We start from the raw sequence: 18295 nt of genomic DNA, 5'->3' as shown, positions 1-18295 counted from the left end.
GTTTGAGGTTTTATTGCCATCAGTGCAGTGGAATCTCACTATAAAAACGCTCACAGTGATTTGCATTCTGCTGCCTGACGCCTGGTTGTTGACGTGTGAAAACTTTTGGTGGAATCATTTTGTAAATAAGTGGTTTGTTTGAGGTACAATTTGTAACTTGTTCCCATTGTATAGTTGCATTTCTGCCTGAAAGAAAACAACACAATGCTGCTGTGATGCTCACTGTTGACGTTTAACCTTCAGCTATAAACTTCCTAAGTGACACATTAGACCGCACAATTTAATCTACTTTAACTATTTCACACTCCTAATGGAAGCAATTTGGCCTTAATGAACATGGAGTAGTTTGGTGCAGAATTAGAAGCGCTCATGGCCGGCGCTCCAGCAGTACGTCTCTTTCATCGACTTTTCTGATGAGATGCAGAGCTAAATGGTAAACACGCGGCTAAAGACCATCGCTAAAAAAAAAGGCCAAAAATTTTGGTTTATTGAAACTTTTCTCTCAACTTTAAATGACAGCTAAGGTAGATTATATCTTCTTATTATAACAAAGTGGAATTACGGTACAACATGCATGGTTTAAATTTGAAAATCTTTACATTAGTCCAGTGAATCTAAACGGTCATTCGTTTTTATTATTATTTTTAATTCTGTGAGTGCTGGTCGTGCAGCACTGCTACTGGTTTGATGCTGAATTAAATTTCTGATGTTTCCTCTCTCACCAGTGACCCTCGGTGTCTCCGGCTTGTCCACCTACCAGGTCCAGCCCAACAGCATGTGTGTCCAATGGCAGCCTCTTTTACACGCCACATTATACAGAGTCTCCATACAGTCAACACTCAGTGAGTACATCTGCTGACTTAAACCTAAACTTTGTCAACGCAGGATTTCTTTTTTAAAAAACTGGTCACCTGTGGGGCCGCCCCACACTTATTACTACTTACTACTTATTACTTATTTTACTTTATTATAACTATGAACTTTTAAAACTTAAAGTTAAATTTGAAATGCAAACACAATGTCTTTTTACCAAACTGCTTTTGATGAAACGGCTGTGCTGAAAGGCAGATTCTACTGTATCTGAAATGACCTTTAAAGAGGGCACTGTGAGGTTTAATCATTTATTAAATATTAAAGATGAGAACAGAAGAGAGAGAGAGGGAGAAAAGAACTACTGTCCAAAGGTTCACTCTGTAAAGTCACAAATTTCTACATTGATTTTCATAACTGTGGCAGAGGATCCTTTCAGGTGGAGGACTGAACTGGTGCATTGACCGGGGGTGGGGACTGGGGGTGGTGTCGTGTTAGAGAGAACCTGTTTCTGGCAGGAAAAATGCTCCGTCAAACAGTGCACTCACAGGAGCGTGACAATGTGCTGTGCAGAAAGTGCAATAGACCTCGGTGTCAGAGGAGGGATTTACTGTGGCTTTAAAATGTGGCAAAGACGCCGTTTCATTTAATCTAATACTTGTTTTCACTTTCACCTTAGCAAGATCCTTTAAAGGGTCAACTTTTTCGTCATAGTTTTATTGTAGAAGTATTTGTATTATGTTTGTACTAATATGATATCAGGTATATGTGTGATATTACAGCACAAATGAAATTAAGGAAGCAGTCACTGCAAACACGTTATGACACTGACATGGGGCAATGGAAAAATAACCAAATAGGTGGCGCTATTTCTGTAATTTTGCAGCCTTGTTATTATCAGACAAAGAGAGAGAGAGAGAGAGAGAGAGAGAGAGAGACAGACAAACATATTCTCACCTCCTGCTCTCATCTAAGTTTAGAATGTGACATAAAATGTGACATAGAATGTGAAAGTGACAGGGTAAATGTGGGGTTATCTGAAGGAGGTGGTTTGAATGATCATTATGGCCCGTCACTGGGACATCTCAGCTGAACACAGCTATGAAGGATATTATTAGTAACCCCTCCACATGAAAACCTGCGTAGAGGCAAAGCGTGGAATATTCCTGCCGATGGTCGTGGAGATGTGTGTGAAATAAATGAGGAGCAGAAGTCGTCCCTTTATCTTTGTCCCTTCCATCTGCGTGAACAGAGGCTGAATATTTCAGCTATGTGGACCTGGTGTAATCCACTCGGAGTCTCGCAGCTGCTTAGACTCCTGCTCACAGGGATTAGTGGCGGCAGCCTCTCACTGACAGATGTTTCCTTAAACTTCACGTATGGCTGTTCTTGCATAGTGGACAGGCCAATTTGTCACTCCTCTAGATGAGATACAAACTTCACGTATGGCTGTTCTTGCGTAGTGGACAGGGCAATTTGTCACTCCTCTAGATGAGATACACATTAGGAAATAGAATTGGACTAATGAAACTGACAAATGGAAGCTATTATAGTCTGTGTGCGTACGTGTGTGTGGTTCTTGTTCTTCTAAATGGCCGCCAACATGTACTCATTAGCTTTTGTTGTCCTTATAACGCCATACATTCATTGGAGTTTTAAAAACAACAATAAAAACTCTTTAAGTCTATGATCCAAGTCATTGACAAGGGAGAAGAACGTCAGTGACATTCATTCCATTTATCACTCCATGTAATGATGTTTTTCCCGCATGATTTCACCATAAAATTGTCAGAGCCTCTTCCTTTAGGTGAAATGTATGAGTTGAGTTGCACGTTTTTATTTGTTTATGTTCCTGCCATTAAGGATAAATCAGAATATGGGGCCGTACAGCAGAAACATGGTGAAAGATAAACACAAACTCATGCCAAGTACAAACTAAAAAAATTGCTAAATTGATTCAAATCCCCAGATCAAACCAAAACATGATGCTAATAAACTGTGTTTATTAATGCAGATGCTCATCCTTCGACTGTTTCAGGCAAAAGTTTCTAAACAAGTTTAAATCCCCAGATGCTGCTTCTCTGCTTCAGCAACCAACCCCCAGTTTGTCCTTGAGCAAGGCACTTTGTTACCTGACTGCTAGAGCAACGCTGCTTCTATCTAACTCTGACAGGAAGTAATTACAGTGAGCAGCTGCCAAACTTCAGTTTGGACAGAACATGGCTAAAAGCATGGGAGGATTATTTTAATGTGGACTCTTGCCTGTGTGAAATGTGTCTCTTTTCCGGGGGAATTTTATCAACTGATGTAAGTTATTTCTGGTCAACTCTTTGATATTTCAAAATTTATTATTATTTCTGGTCAACTCTTTGATATTTCTGGGCTCACTTCAAGATGTTTCCCCGACTCTTTTTTCTATTTTTGGCATCTGTTTAGAGTTTTGTGTGCAAAGTTTGCATTCTTGTTTTGTATTTTTTCCACCTGCAGACGGTCAACGACAGGAAGTGAGTATTGGAGGCGGAGCTTCCCGACAGTGTTTCTATGACCTCACTCCCAGCAGCCAATACCAGATCAGTGTCCACACGCAACTGCAAGAAATGGAAGGACCACCAGTCTCCATCACTGACATGACATGTATGTGTGATAGTGTTGATGTTTTATTAATACAGCCTGGATTAAACTGTCATCACTGAGTTTACTACAGGACAAAAAGAAAAATGTCTGTCTCTGATTCACACTTCTCTACTTTTATCCTTCCACCTTGATTTCCCTAACAAAGGCTTTAAGGCTTTCTTTATTTATTTATTCCGTCTCTCCATCTGTTCCCCCTGTGGTCACGTCTACCTTCCAGTTTTCAATTTTCAACTCTCAACTTTTTTTTTCTCCCTCTCACTCTGTCATTTTCTCTCTCTATTCCTTTCCTTCTCTCTTAGTGAAGATATATTCTGCTGTTGCACTTCATTGATCAGCTGATGAGCTGAGGTGAAGCACACGGCTCCAGGGATCAAGGGGCTCACAGGCGGGGTTACCGATAGATGGATAGATAGGGCACAGACACGCACAGACACGCACACACATGCAACGCATACAAACACACACATCCATAGACACACACAAACACACACACTTAATGCAGTAAATCCATCTTTAATGGGGATTTAAGTTGATAAGGGATCACAGGGTGAACATTTGAAAGTACTAAGAAATAATTAGAAAGTATATATATATATTTTTTAATATATATAAATATAAATATATATATATATATATATGGCACTGCAGTACCACCTGATGCACTGCATGGGAATCAAACCCAGGTCACAAGAATGGGAGTCTTGTATGATACCACTACACCAGCAGTGCTTGTTGTGTGTATACACTCACCTTAGATTTATGTTTTTTTCTTCTTTATTCTGCACCTTTTGGCGGGTGCGACTTATACTCTGGAGCTAATTATATTCTGAAAAAATACAGTATCTCTGGTACCAGTGCAGGAAAATTGAATTTTCTTGTTCTTTATTGTTTTGAGTTATGTTTAAGTGTTTGGAGACTGTGAAAGTGTAGTAATACTCTGCTGAGTAGTTTAATTTACAGCCACACTTGACAATTTATGATGATCCCATCAGTCATTCACACAACAGCCGCGCCTGTCACATAAATATAAAGTACAGTAAGTAGTTAAATTGAGTTAGGGAGAATTGAAACATATATTAACTGCACTATAACAAAGTGTAGCGTCTGTCCAATGTTTTCCGCTGACACGTTTACATCTGTTTTATCTTAAATATCATTTTGGAGGGACAGAGTGTGGAAGACATTATTGTTTAGAAACAGCAGATGGAGAGGATAATAACAACAACAGTCACATTTAAACCACAGAGAGCCACCATTGTTTACTATCACTCACATTGTGTCACGAAGCCAAAATGCCAGTGGTCGCTGAACAGACATATTTTGGTATATTTTACTATATTTCACCAAGGTATCTGTGATGATTTACTTTTTGTTTTTGTATTTTGACCAAACCCACTGCTGTCTGCAAAGTAATTGCTGAAGCTCAGTGTTGTACTTTGACCTGAGTCTGATTTTCAAACAGCTTCTGTCCATAAACCTAATCATCAAAAAGTAGTTTTGCCTAAAATGTCATAGAAGGGAGAAAATGTGAATATATTTGGACAAAAACATTATATGTTTATCTGCTGGTAATAGAGAAAAATAAACCCAATGACAACATCTGCTACTGCAGCTTCAGCTGCTACATACAGAGTGGTAGAGTGACAGTGCAGAACATCTGCGCCTCAGCTGCCACATGAAGGAGGCTTTTTTATATTAAACCTCCAGGTTAATTGAAACATCCACTGTTGTCACCTTTACTGATGGTGTTTGTGTATGTGTGAAGTTGGGGGAGGGGAGGGTTGGTGGGAGGGAGGGACATGCATGTGTGGTCAGAAGACAAAGCAGCGTTGGTGCTACTTGTCACTGCCAACATGAATGATGAGCTGTGTTCTCTTCCTGTCTGTGTCCAGTGCCAGCGCCCACTCAGGCTCCTACTGAAGCTCCCACTACAGAGCCGCCTCCCACAATCCCACCTGCTAAAGAAGGTGAGTAACGCAATCTTTCTAATGCCCTTTGCTCTTTCATTGACCTCAAAAAACTCGTACCGATTGCAAAATGGAACACATGTTTGAAAGAAGAAAGCTGACTTTAGAGAACAGCTAAATGTGTCTAACCACGTGGCCCTGAAATCTGCACATTTGGGTCATTTAGGTCTGTGTCTTTGAGGCACACTTTTTGATTGATTTCGACTTTATAACCACTTAAAAGACAACACTAAATCCCCTTTAACACACGTGGCAGCACTTCTCTTAATCATCATTTCTTTATGAATGGTGGCTGTAATGGTAATGAATGATGGTGAAACTGTCAGGTGCGTCTTCGGGTAAGTGTCTTATCCTGGGACACAAGGGCAGCAGTAATGAGGATCATATCTTTCATACTTCACTTCACTTTACTTTTTATTTAATCAGGAAAAAAAGCAACTGGAAAATAAAACAAAAATATTGTTTTTGAATAGAAGATGTTTTACCAGGAAATACAACATTAGGCAGACAGACAAGGATTACACTAATTTAAAATGGCAAAATACTACAAATACTGCTTCCTTAGGAAGCATTTACACTGTTTGCACTGCCCGGGAATCGAACCCGAGTCACAAGAATGGGAGTCTTGTATGATACCACTACACCAGCAGTGCTTGATACGCAGCCTTCCTTTACGTAGTTTTAAATATTAGCTGTCATGCACAGTAAAGGAGAATGTAGTTTTAAATATACATTAGTCTGTAAAGATTATGGGTTGAAACCATAAATATCTCACAGCTGAACTACTGGACCAAACTGAAGCTGTTTCTGTTTGTGCCTGACCTTTATCAGGTTAACTACTTTGTCCATACAGACAAGAAAAATGTTCATTCTGGACAGAAACAAAGATGGAGGACAGATATGTGTGTTGACTGAGACAATGTGTTTGTTATTGTTGAGCTATTGGCCATAAACATTTCACCCTTCATCTTTTGTGCGTGCAGCCTGACCTTCAGGATCTTTATTTAACTCTAAACTCAGATTTGGTTTTTTAAACTAAGTGCTTAGGCCTCACGTCGTTGGCAGTAAATACATTTCATAAGCGATATATTACTGAACTCACTCGTCTCCTTGGATTAAGTGGAATTACATTGATGGAAATCAACAGAAGGCTCAGTGTGCAGCGCTGCTCTTTGTATTCAGAATAAAACCACTTTGCTGAAAATCAGATTCATATTTCAGGCTGGCCCAGGAATTTATGTAGCCTGACAAGATCATTAATGAGATTTTCATTTTAGGGTAGAGTTGGACTTTGAGAACTTGTCAAAACCACAGAACAGCTTTACAGCAGCAAAGGTAGCACCGCTGGGAGTCATTGAGAAACATGAGAGCAAGAAAAGCAGAAGCAAAAGTCACAGCTGGAACTCTGGATGTGGAAAAAAAAGAAAAAAGAAGAAGTCATGAAGACACTGAATATAAAAGCCTTCTGTGGTCAGTTTAAAACTCTTGAGATGAGTTTCTCCAACACCTTAAACCTAATACACTCCGGTGTAGACCCACTCTTTACATATTCACAGTCTTCAGAGGACACACTATTTGCACTTCCTCATACTTTGCATATTTACTCTATGTGTGAATTCATTAGACAGCGTGTTAACATTCAGCCTGTGCTTCCTCTTCCACTGACCTTCATCTGCCATGAAATTACTTTTTTAATGCAGAGACAAAAATGATGAGCTGGCTAAATCAATAACTATTGGCTGTTTGTGCGTCCTTTTGTTTATGTACAGTGTGCAAGGAGGCCAAGGCTGACCTGGCCTTTCTGGTCGACGGCTCCTGGTCTATTGGAGATGACAACTTCATGAAGATAACACGTTTCCTCTACAGCACCATGGGTTCTCTGGATCTGATTGGACCAGACGGCACTCAGGTCAGTGAAGAAAAAAGAAGTGTGGACTACAATAACAGTGATGAAACTTTACCTGCTTCTTACTTTTTCATCATTACACGGTGAGGTATTTCGGTTCTGAGAATGTTAGAAATCTGTCTCGACCACCTCGGTCTGAATAATGTTACACTCAGCCTCCCTGAAGTGCTGTTTTTCACATTTATGCCTGTTAGTGGTTCTGTGTCTAGTCTAAATGTCTGCTGTAAATGGCTGTATATATGGGACCAAGCAACAGACACGCAATTACGCGCCGGGCTTTGTTCCCTGTATAATTTATTCTCATTGTCACAGCGTTCATTCGTGCTCGAGGAAGATACAATGTAAAGCAGATGCCGAGGCTCTGCCCTACACTAACTCAACGTAAACAGTTTTAACGACATAATGAAGACGTTATTTACCTTGGTGTAATGGCTGGATAAAGAGTGTGGTCATATCATGGACAACAATGAATAACATAATGAATAAACACTTTTCCCTTTTGTCAGTGTCACTGTCACTGTCTAGTTTTTATAAAATCTGAAATCCACAAGATCTCAACTTTTATAAAAACTAGACAGTGACAGTGTGAAACTTTCAGTTATTGAAGGTTGAAATATTTTGTGTGACATTTAGAATTCAGTTTTTTTTTAGACATCTGAACAGACTTAGCAGCTCTGATGAGCTCCTCGTTTTGACACTATAGTACTTTGGTTATTTGCAATATAAAATTTAGTTTACCAAGGTTAAAAATATGAGCCCCTAATAAATTGAACTATTTATCGTAACATAGCGAAGCTTCAAATCCTTCTAATGAACCTAAGGCTCATCTTTTATTACCTCTTACCATATGAGATCAAAATTGAACATTTCCGCTGTAATCTTCTAAAAGCACGATGGTCAGGGGCGAAATAAATTAGTTTGGACTTGGTGAAAATAATTTCTTTCTGCTCACAGTGCAATATAAGGATGTGTGACATCGAAAACACCAAGGAGATGAAGGGAAGTTATTAGAGATGTGTATAAAGACACGAGAATAACTGACAAGACACAAGGCAGTGATTTACTAAAGTCTTTATTTAATGGTTGACAGTCACTAAAGCCCTGCAATATATATATATATATATATACACAAAAAGATTTAAATACTGCTCCACCACAGTCAATGGTTAAGCCATAAAAACTCATTGAATCTTAATGTGAAGTAAAATATTGCAATGTTTTCCTATGAATCCAACTTGTTCAGAACTGCAGTTTGAAGTACTACGGGCACAGTTAGAAGGTGTTTTCCTGACTCTCTTGTCATCACATCCCTCCTTCACTCCTTCACTCCCTTCATCTACCTGATACTCCTCGTCTCATAACCTGTTCACCCTGAACTACTTAGTATAAGAGTAAATGGGGGGAAAAATGTTTTAATTTCCTCTCCCATGCCCTTTATACCAGTCAGTAGATGATGAAAAATAAGGCACTCCATCAATTTTATTTTTTTCCTCCCTGTGAAAATCCACACACAGGAAGAACATTAGCTGAAATAATGGGCCTTGAACAGTCTGAGTTCACTCTTTATGAGGATGGCTGCTGTTTGTATTAACTGACCAGAAAAAGATGCTTCAGAGGGAAATTTTCTTCATGTGTCCTCTGAGATATCTCCAGGACCACAACCTTGTAAGTCATGAAAAGTAAGAGAAAACTTTAAATAAAGTACTGAACGAAGCTTTGCTATTTAAAAAGTACTCTGTGTACAGTAGCGGAGCAGTTTCTCATTACCTCCTCTCATTTCCTGCCACTGTGTTTTCAGCCAAAGGACTTAGTTACCTGGTCTTAATAATTAAAAAAGTAGATGGTTCAACTCTGGGCCAAATAGAATTGAACCTGATCTAACTGCTCCTTATTGCTAAAGTACATTACACCTTAGTGACTCTGACCGCTCCCCTGCCTCAGACTGGGCCTCGTGTATCACCTTCATCAATAGCTAATACTGGGTTTTAACTCGAGGTTACTATTGTCATAGTGAACTAATGTCTTTGTGCCTCCTGCCTCCGTGGCCCTCCGTCACTAAATCAGCAGAGCTCAGCAGGTTCATTTTTCACACTAGCGCTGCTTCCTAAACCATTTTCTTTCATTTGTGGAATGTCTGCTGTTAAGCACTTTGTTACCCTCAGTACACCCTGTAACCCTCTGGCACTGGGCTACTCAGAGCACAGCTCTGGCTGTAATGTGACAGAGTTGGCTGGCAAATGTAGGTCGCCCCGAGCCAAGAATAGTACCATTAGCAATCTGGAGGTAATGATCGTTGTTCTTCCCTCTTAGAGCGAGGCATTTAGATAGATTATAGCTCTGATTTGGGAGTTTGAATGTGAGCCGTTGTGTGTTTATCTAAATAATACACAGATACTCGCATTCAAATACATTTTTAATACCACCATTCGACTAAGAAACCCATGTGTCCGGTGTGATCGACCCGCCCTGACCTCATGACAGACGATCATATCAGCACTGACCCATCAATGCTGCTAACAGTCTGTTCTGTTTTCTCACATTTAGTTTTTGTTTTTTGTGTGTGTCAGGATATTTTCGTAGTACTTTTTTTCAAAGCTGTTTGGCAGAACTTTATTTTGTCTAATTGTAGTACTTCCTGCAGCAAACAAAGCAGCTTCTGTTTGATTCTTTCGTTCCGTGAATTTTGAAAAAAGAAAAAAAAAAACACAAAAATAGCAGGTGCTAAAAAGGAAATGTTCAGAGGTTGGGACTGAGCAGAAAGTAATTTAGCTTCAAACAACAAACTGAATGTCACATGACTTGGAGTAATTTGGCTTTAAAAAAAACTGTCGAGTTTTTTAAAAGAGAAAAAAAAAGAGGAAAAGAGAAGGACACAAGTAGGAAATTGAATATAAAGATACCTTGCTTTAATTTTAGGTTCTGACAGTTACAAAAAACATAGGCTTATGTGTTGGGTCCAGAGCTCATAATTAGTCTTTAAACTGTTACAGAAGCGAAACAAAAACTTTTAGAATGAGTCGACTCATTCAGGTAACTTCAAAGTATTTTGGCTGATGAAAACTACTGAACATTTCTCTGTAATCCTCAAGTGAAACATCTTAACCCTTCACTACCAAGTGATTAACTTTTTTGCCAGCCATTTTAATCTTCTGATACCTGTTAGCCACGCAATGAAGGGAAACATAAATATTTTATAGACATCCTGAACCAAACCTCATTTAAAACTGATTTATATTTGATCATTTGATTTTATAGAACCTGTCTCTCTGTCTGTCTGTTTCAGGTGGCCATTGTTCAGTTTAGTGATGATGCCCGGACAGAGTTCCAGCTGAGTTCCCATAGCAACAAAGAAGTGATGCTAGAGGCAATTCAGCGAATCAGATACAAAGGAGGAAACACCAAAACAGGTGAGACATCTCCATTAAGTATTCATTTTAACTTAATACTTAATGAATTAAACTTGAAAAGGTCAAAGCTGCAGTCATCAAACGTGCTTGAACAGGTCGACAAAAACAAAATCATTACCAAACCTCAATTAGTTTGAATGTTTTTCAAGTCAATTTTAGATCTTTTTAAAACCTAATGTAAACATTTGTCCAACCTAATATCTGACTATTTTAGATTATTTTATTATCTGAAAAGACCGTCCCAGTCTGCCAAAATCTCTTATCTGTACTTGAGATGACTTCCAGCCAAGAAAATATGAAAAAGAAATTATTAAAGTCAAATCCTTACTTGTCCTCAGTGTTTCTTCATGTAAAAGTACACCGGTTTCAAATATGCGGTAGTTCACCTCCAACAAACCCTTGGTGTTTCTTCATGTAAAATTACACCTTTAAAGGTTTCAAATATGTGGTAGTTCACCTCCAACAAACCCTTGGTTTTTGAAAATGTCCAGCTGTGCAGGTGAATGTCATTAAAGTGAATTCACTGGTTTTCCTTGAGTTCAGGTCATGTCACGGCGTCGGCTCTGAGTAATTGTGTCCTTGAGCTTCCATATCAGCTCCAGTGCTGATCACACCATCATCTCCTCACTTCTCTCCCTCCTCTCCTTTATTTCTGATCCCCCACAGTCCTGTCCTGCCTCATTTTGGTGACTAGTTGTTAAACGTTCTCTGCTCTTTTCTCCTCCACATGGTTCTCCTTCCTCCATTAGTCTGCTGCTCTTAATCTCCTGGCTGCTAAGACCTTAACCTTCTCCCTCACACTGTTTTCTATCATTCAGTTGTATTTCATTTTCTTTTTATACAAACGTCACTTAGCCTTTCCTTTCTTTGTGAGACAAAGCCAAGCCTGAGGTGTTCTCATTTATTTGAAAATCCAACTTTGTTTTTGTCTTTTGTTGCTCTGAAATTTTAATTTACTGGAAGATGAATAGTTGGAAAACACAAAGGACTGTGTTTTAGAATTTGTCTTTTACTTTTATTGAACAGTTGATGTGAGAATGAAGATGTGGAGATGAATTACAGGTTAATATGAAAAATAGTCTTCTGTTAATGGGAAGATAATGAAACTGGCTCTAAGTGTTTTCCTTCTCGGTGATGTCACTGTGAGAGCTGTGCCACTTCTAGACCGCTGTCTTCATGTTTGTTGCATATTTATTGAAACCCAACCTAAGTATCAGTATTGCTACTCCTATGCTTTATAGATTTATTTAGGTCTTTTTTTCACAGTTCTTATTTCAATTAATCATAGTTTTGCATTAACTGACCACCCACTGACCGACCAATCCGACTTTTCAATCCTATGTTGTACTGACTCAGTCTGTACAGTCTGTTTTCCTCTGGTTTATTTCTTATTCAGGTCAAAGGTTCATGTTAACAGAAAGTCTGCCACTCTGTCAACCCTGGGGTCAGTACATCACTGACCAGGGTCAGTAACAGGCCCCAGATGCCATCATATTTGAACTTGAACCAAAAGCCGTTTTAAATCATTGCTGCCATATTTTGACAGAGCATTTGTTGTAAAGCTGGTACCGTTTTATTGCCTCTCCAGCTCGGCCAATTCTATTAGCTGTAAATCTTATTCAACTCCATATTTTGACACACAAGAACTCCAGAGAGATGGAGTGTGATGAAAAATCAAGCTTAAGTTTATTTATTGTAATCAAAGTATTTTGTTAATTTGCTGAAATGATAAATCTTTTTGTTGAATAAATTGTTTTTATCCTCCTTTGTGAAGGACATCGACTGCTAACAGTCCACTGTAATCAACTGCCAAATCAGTGACTTTGTTTGATTTTAATATTTTTTGAAGGCAGTGATGAAAACATAAATATCGTGTATATATTTGAAATACTCACTGCACGTTATGAAGTTCAGGGCTTTTGCTCTGTGATATTTCCAGTATCTAGACGTTGCAGGACTTCTATCCACTGCCCTTGCTCTGAACCAGAAATTATGACTCCGTTTTCTCTCTAAACTATTCCCCTTCTTTTTTAATTCTTTAACCTCAATTTCCCCTCTGAGCCTCTGTCAAAGCCACTCTCTGTATCGAGTTCTTCTAACGCCTTCAAAAAAAAAAAACTCTTTCTGCTCCTTGACTCTCAGCCTCTGGCAGTTTCATCTGTGCAGAAGCCTTAAAAGAAAACCACAGAGTACTTCAAATGATCACGTATGTTTGAATATGAGTATAAGTGACTAGTTTGTGTTACATTTTACCGCTGGGTCACACAAATATATTGAAAAGTGATTCATTAAGCATACATTTCTGTGGATTTAAATTGACAGCACAGTACTTCCTTTATTTATATGTATAAGGAAATATTAGTCGGGATTGTTTTTTAAATGTTTTTAATTCCACTAACTCCAGACATTTGACCACAGAGCTCCGTCTGTAAAAACAAGACTTTCTGACACAATATCACCTCTGTGGTTGTTAGGCCTCAAATTAATCTCTTTTTCAACAATAGTGTAAATAATACTTCAGTACTTTCTGTCAGTGTCTCACGCTGTGACACAAGGAAATGTTGCTGAAGCTCATGCTGTATTTAAGGATTTTTTCTACCATGCATTTATTCATGAAAGCATCAGCGAGCCTCCGTCAGGCTTAACCAATGATTGATTAACTCCTGCTGCTGCTGTAATAATCTTTGCTCTAGTGCAGATACTGTAAATGAGTCCACGTACGTCCACCCACATGTGTAGTATGTGGAAAAAGTGATACTTCAATTTTATATTTTGTGGTGATGTATTCACACACTTCAGTTCAGCGGTGAGCTGATTAAACTGTGGTGATTCTTCAGCAGTCAGATTGACATTTACTGAATTAAATCTGATCTGAGATGATAACTGGTTCTCCAGGATTAGACTGCAGTTCTCTACAGCATTTATCTTCTACGTTTTTGTGAAACTGCAGGGATTGTGTTCTTTGTGTTGTGTTCCACTCCCTTCCTTCCTGAATCTCTGCAGCTAGAAGGTTCCTATTGTGTTGTGTTTTACTGAAAGATATTCTTTTTAGTCTGAGCTCATCTATCTCAGCGTCTCTGCAGGAGAATTCTTTCTTTCCTGGGCAGAGCAGTCGAAGTATTAACAAGTCTCCAGACTCCTCTCTTACGAGTATTCTGTCCTGGATTGTTTAAGATTAGGTTTTTGCTTCTCTGCATTTTGGTTTGATCAAATTAGAGTAGTTTTATTCTGCTCTGTGACCAATTCTCTCCTTTCTCAAACTAAATTCTTAGATTTTCATGATGATTTCACAAGCGAATACCTTAACCCTAAACACAGTACTCACTGTTTGTGGTGAGAGGTTTACTTCAGTGAATACCTTAATCCTAAACTGTTTGTGGTGAGAGGTTTACTTCAGTTGAACGTCAGATCAAAGGTTTGGAGACATCAATGGCTCAGTAAACAGGTCATTTCTCAATGGAATAAAATATTTTGACCATTTTTTTTTAAATTTTGTGACAAAAATACTTTGAGCCTTGAGCTCAATACAAGTGAGTAAATCTAGAAGTGATTTAAACAGTGAATAGTTTCCTTTTACTGTGACCAAATAGTTGGCTGGTGACCTGTCCATGGTCCACACCACCTGATGTTAGCTGGGATTAGCTCCAGCTCCTCCTGCAACTCTGTGTTGTACGTTGCTGCCTCTGTTCCCTGCAGTGATATTTAACCTAAAATGGCTTGGCATTTTTATTATTAAGTAGATATTGTACAAATACAAACTTAAAAAAAAAAGAAAAACATGTCCCAATTCTCTTGGCTTTGGCATGTGTTTACAGCAAACAGGGGAAAAGTCCTATTTTCAATGTATCACTCTGAGGCCTTGGATGATACAACAGCATGATTTCAACTTCATATAATTTCCATATTCCCAGTATAATTCAGATTGTTTCCAGGTGAGAGAAATAAAACTTGTAAACTGCTTCCAGAAAGGAGGCCAAAGGCAAACTGACAGGAATTATTTCGAACGCACATAATGATGGATCGCTGATCATGCACAGCCTCTTCAACCCAACGTCACTTAATTTTTCATTTACTTTTTTTCCTCTTTGCTTTTTTCAATCTTTTCTTCCAAATCTCCAGTCACTTTTTCCTCTTAAGCCGCTGCCCCTGTTCGCCGTGTGCCTTCTTAATAATTATTTTCCCGCCTTGTGCTTCACCACCTGCTGAATACCCTTGCCTCGTCTTCTTCACCCCCCACTTGTTCTCGCCTCCTTCGTGCCTCCGTCCTGTCTTGTCTTACTTCATGCCTGGCTAGTTGTTGTAATTCCGGTCTCACACAGCATGATCAGAGGACAGCGTTGAAACAGATGTATCACTGGCAGATATCTGACAACACAACATGTTACAGGCCAAACACAGTAATTTTTCAATACTGACAGCTCAGTGTTGTTTTCTGAGAGTTTCGGTTTGGTCAGCAATTGTAAACCAAAAACATGTCATATAAAACAACATCGTTGTTAATTTATAGTCTGAACACTGCTCCATCTGATATTCATGTGTTTCCTGAGTCGGCTCTGCTGGGTATTAGTCCTTAAAAACAGCAAAGGAGGGGAGAGTGTGAAAGGACAAAAGGAGAAGGACAGCATCATTGGCAGCAGTTGCTGATGTAATTTCAGAAAGGTCAGATGGAGGTGAGTGGTGCAAATCCCGATGGGCAGTATGCAAATATTGACATTAAATAGAAATGATCAACTTGTGTGTGATAACAGCGGGGAGACCGAGCTTTACTGGTGAGCATTAACACTCGGACAACATTTGCACACGTGTTTTTGCACAGCTGATGGAGCTTTAGAGATTCATTGAAGTCATTTAAAAATGTCACCCAAAAAGCTTCTGTTATCCTGTAATGTAACCCTGGGTGTTTTGATGCGATGACTCCTTCATCACATTTAATTTGTGTTATATTCAAAGACCAGAAAAGCTGGTTCAACACAACATTAGAAAATTATTGGAATGATTTAAATGTTACATTCTCAAAAAAAACAAACAACTTTTTAATTGGTTGTTTATAAAAAGATACATGTAGCTGAAGTTGGACATCTGAGTGTTGCAATAATTTGTGAAATTATTCAAATTAAAAATGTTATCACATTCTAACTAATGGGCAGAATGACACACACGCTGTATATATAATAGTTGCACCATCCATGCACTGATATCCAGTTAATACAAAAATTGTAATTTTCACACACCTTTTACTGTCAGACACTTATGGGGTTTGTAGAGACTTTAACTTCAGGTTTAACTCTACTAAAATGATATAACTCTAAAAGCAGCTGTGAAGAGGCACAGTACTAACCAAAGTCCACCAACGCCATTAAACAACTTCTAGTTAGGTCTGTCTCCTTTTCCTGCTGTCTGCCAGTCAGTGGGATCACACTTACCTGTGTCTTTGTCGTCAGTCTGACCCGTGTCACCTGGTGCCCTGGGTGTGTCTCTGTTGTTGTTCAGTTTGTTTGGTGCTGTTCATGCTTCCTGTTTGTAGTTCATGCCTTCTGATGTTCACGCCTCATGGTTTAGGCCTTGTTCCTGCGACCCAGTGAGTTTTGGTTTTTTTGCACTTTGTAAATAAACTGCCACTTTAATTGTTTGACAGCCATATTGTATATATTGCTTTCATATTTGGAAAAGTTGATTTATCTCGATTAATCATGATCAAGCTTGATAAACCCTGTGTAAATAATCAGATTAAAACATTAGATTTGTTTAACAGCTAGTAAACACAATACCATACAGTATACAGTAGTAGTTGGGAACATCTGTAACCAGTACCTGAAAATATAGAATAGTATTAATTTAGCTAAACTAAACTCAGCTTTGTTTACCTGAAAATATGAAATGGTATTAATTTAGCTAAACTAAACTCAGCATGACATTCCCGGTCCTACAGGTGTATAGGTATCTATCAACAATATGGCTCTGCTCCGTTCTAATATACAGTCTGTTCAATTTCAGTAAAGCCATCCTGGTTATATGGCCACAGTCTCGTTGGCAGGGCTTTACATTTTACTTGTTGTCATCAGATGATCATGGACTAAATAATTCATTTCCTCAGTGATGGGGTGAGGGATAAATATTACATGTTTTTCATTAAAATTGTGCCAAAGATCTCCTGCAATTGCCTTTATGTAATCTCTGAGGAGGACGACAATCTTTGCAGCTTGTTAATGAGCTCATTTGTGTTCTGGATTAGTTTGTCAACCATGAGTGTGACCGTTGATACTGACATGAACTGGAACACTGCTCTATTACAACGTGCTGTGACACTGAAAAATGTATTTTCCCGCTGCAGATTGTACTGCAGTACTGAAACATCACCCGTGACGTTTTTTTATTTTTTATAGTTTTATAAAGACATGCTGTATGGTTTTCATTGTTTCTTTTTAGTATGTTTTTCCTTTTAGGGCAGCCACTGTTTTGTTTTTTTTAGTTTTAGTGTAGCTATAAAATCCAACAAACAACAAAGATGAGTGTCAACATTTTAACAGTATTTTTACGATTCCACCGGAGACATTGAGCATTAACAATTTAAGCATCACACAGCCTTACTTTATGTTAGAAAAGCTCTATTATTCCCACAGACGTGGATGACTTATTATGGCCAGTACAGTAAATCTAAAAGTAAAAATATTTTAATCTTGGTTATATGAAGGACCTGTATCAGAATTTAGGATTGGAATGAGTGCAATACCGAGTATCAGGTTTTATATCCCTGCTGTACACCTGCAGAAATGTGTGTTGATGTCACGAGTCATTGGAGCCAATGATTGTAAAGGTTATTGGAAACAGACGATGTCATTGAGCCAACTTTTCCTTCATTAGAGGTCGCTAATACTACTGTAAATTCAGAGCACTGCGGCCTCATGTGATCAGCTTTCCACACAGTTAAACCTGACACTGTATCACATATTCTATGCCTCTGTGTGTGGTTGTTTTTTAATCACCCGGCTGCTGTGGGGGGTTTTTAATTCATTTTTTTATTGTTCAGGTCGTGCCATCAAACATGTTAAAGAATCCATCTTTACTCCGGAGGCCGGGGCCCGAAGAGGTGTTCCCAAAGTCCTGGTTGTCCTTACAGATGGACGCTCACAAGACGATGTCAACAAGGTGTCCAAGGAAATGCAAATGGAGGGCAAGTAATCGATTCTCACATTTGCTGGTATTTTATCTAATTTCTAGACATGGATTGGTCAGGTTGTGTGTTGTCTTAGGGCACAGATGATGGAAGACATATCCAATCATATGTCGAAAACATAATTGCACCACTGTTTTTTTATAGAGCAATTTAATCTACTCATTGATTTTAATGGATTTATAAATCCTTCGTTTCCAATCCCTTCTCAGGCTACATCATCTTTGCCATTGGCTTTGCTGACGCCGACTATGGAGAGCTGGTGAATATTGCCAGCAAACCCAGCGACAGACACGTCTTCTTTGTGGACGATTTGGATGCTGTGAAGAAAATAGAGGAACAGCTCATTACCTTCGTCTGCGAGGCGGCCACTGCCAGTGAGTAGAAGAAGTTAATGTGT

The 18295-nt window shown here is 38.8% G+C and overlaps 1 protein-coding gene and 2 non-coding genes across 5 annotated transcripts in view; 1 reads left to right on the top strand and 2 right to left on the bottom strand.

Moving 5' to 3' along the window:
• The window catches only part of col14a1a (collagen, type XIV, alpha 1a), a 120429-nt gene that overhangs the window by 63677 nt on the left and 38457 nt on the right, over nt 1-18295 (top strand). For all 3 annotated transcript variants that reach the window (XM_025061661.1, XM_008323480.3, XM_025061660.1), the window contains exons 23-29: nt 726-842; nt 3298-3444; nt 5337-5411; nt 7181-7320; nt 10601-10724; nt 17752-17895; nt 18108-18272. In XM_025061661.1, the coding sequence (XP_024917429.1) occupies nt 726-842; nt 3298-3444; nt 5337-5411; nt 7181-7320; nt 10601-10724; nt 17752-17895; nt 18108-18272 (912 nt within the window). The remainder of the gene's footprint in view (nt 1-725; nt 843-3297; nt 3445-5336; nt 5412-7180; nt 7321-10600; nt 10725-17751; nt 17896-18107; nt 18273-18295) is intronic.
• Nucleotides 4103-4173, bottom strand: trnag-ccc (transfer RNA glycine (anticodon CCC)). The gene has a single exon. It is a non-coding gene; the product is annotated as a tRNA-Gly (tRNA).
• Nucleotides 5994-6064, bottom strand: trnag-ccc (transfer RNA glycine (anticodon CCC)). The gene has a single exon. It is a non-coding gene; the product is annotated as a tRNA-Gly (tRNA).

This window comes from Cynoglossus semilaevis, chromosome 13 (assembly GCF_000523025.1).
Source record: "Cynoglossus semilaevis isolate Cse_v1.0 chromosome 13, Cse_v1.0, whole genome shotgun sequence".
NCBI lineage: Eukaryota > Metazoa > Chordata > Actinopteri > Pleuronectiformes > Cynoglossidae > Cynoglossus > Cynoglossus semilaevis.
This window is presented reverse-complemented; position numbering and strand designations above follow the sequence as displayed.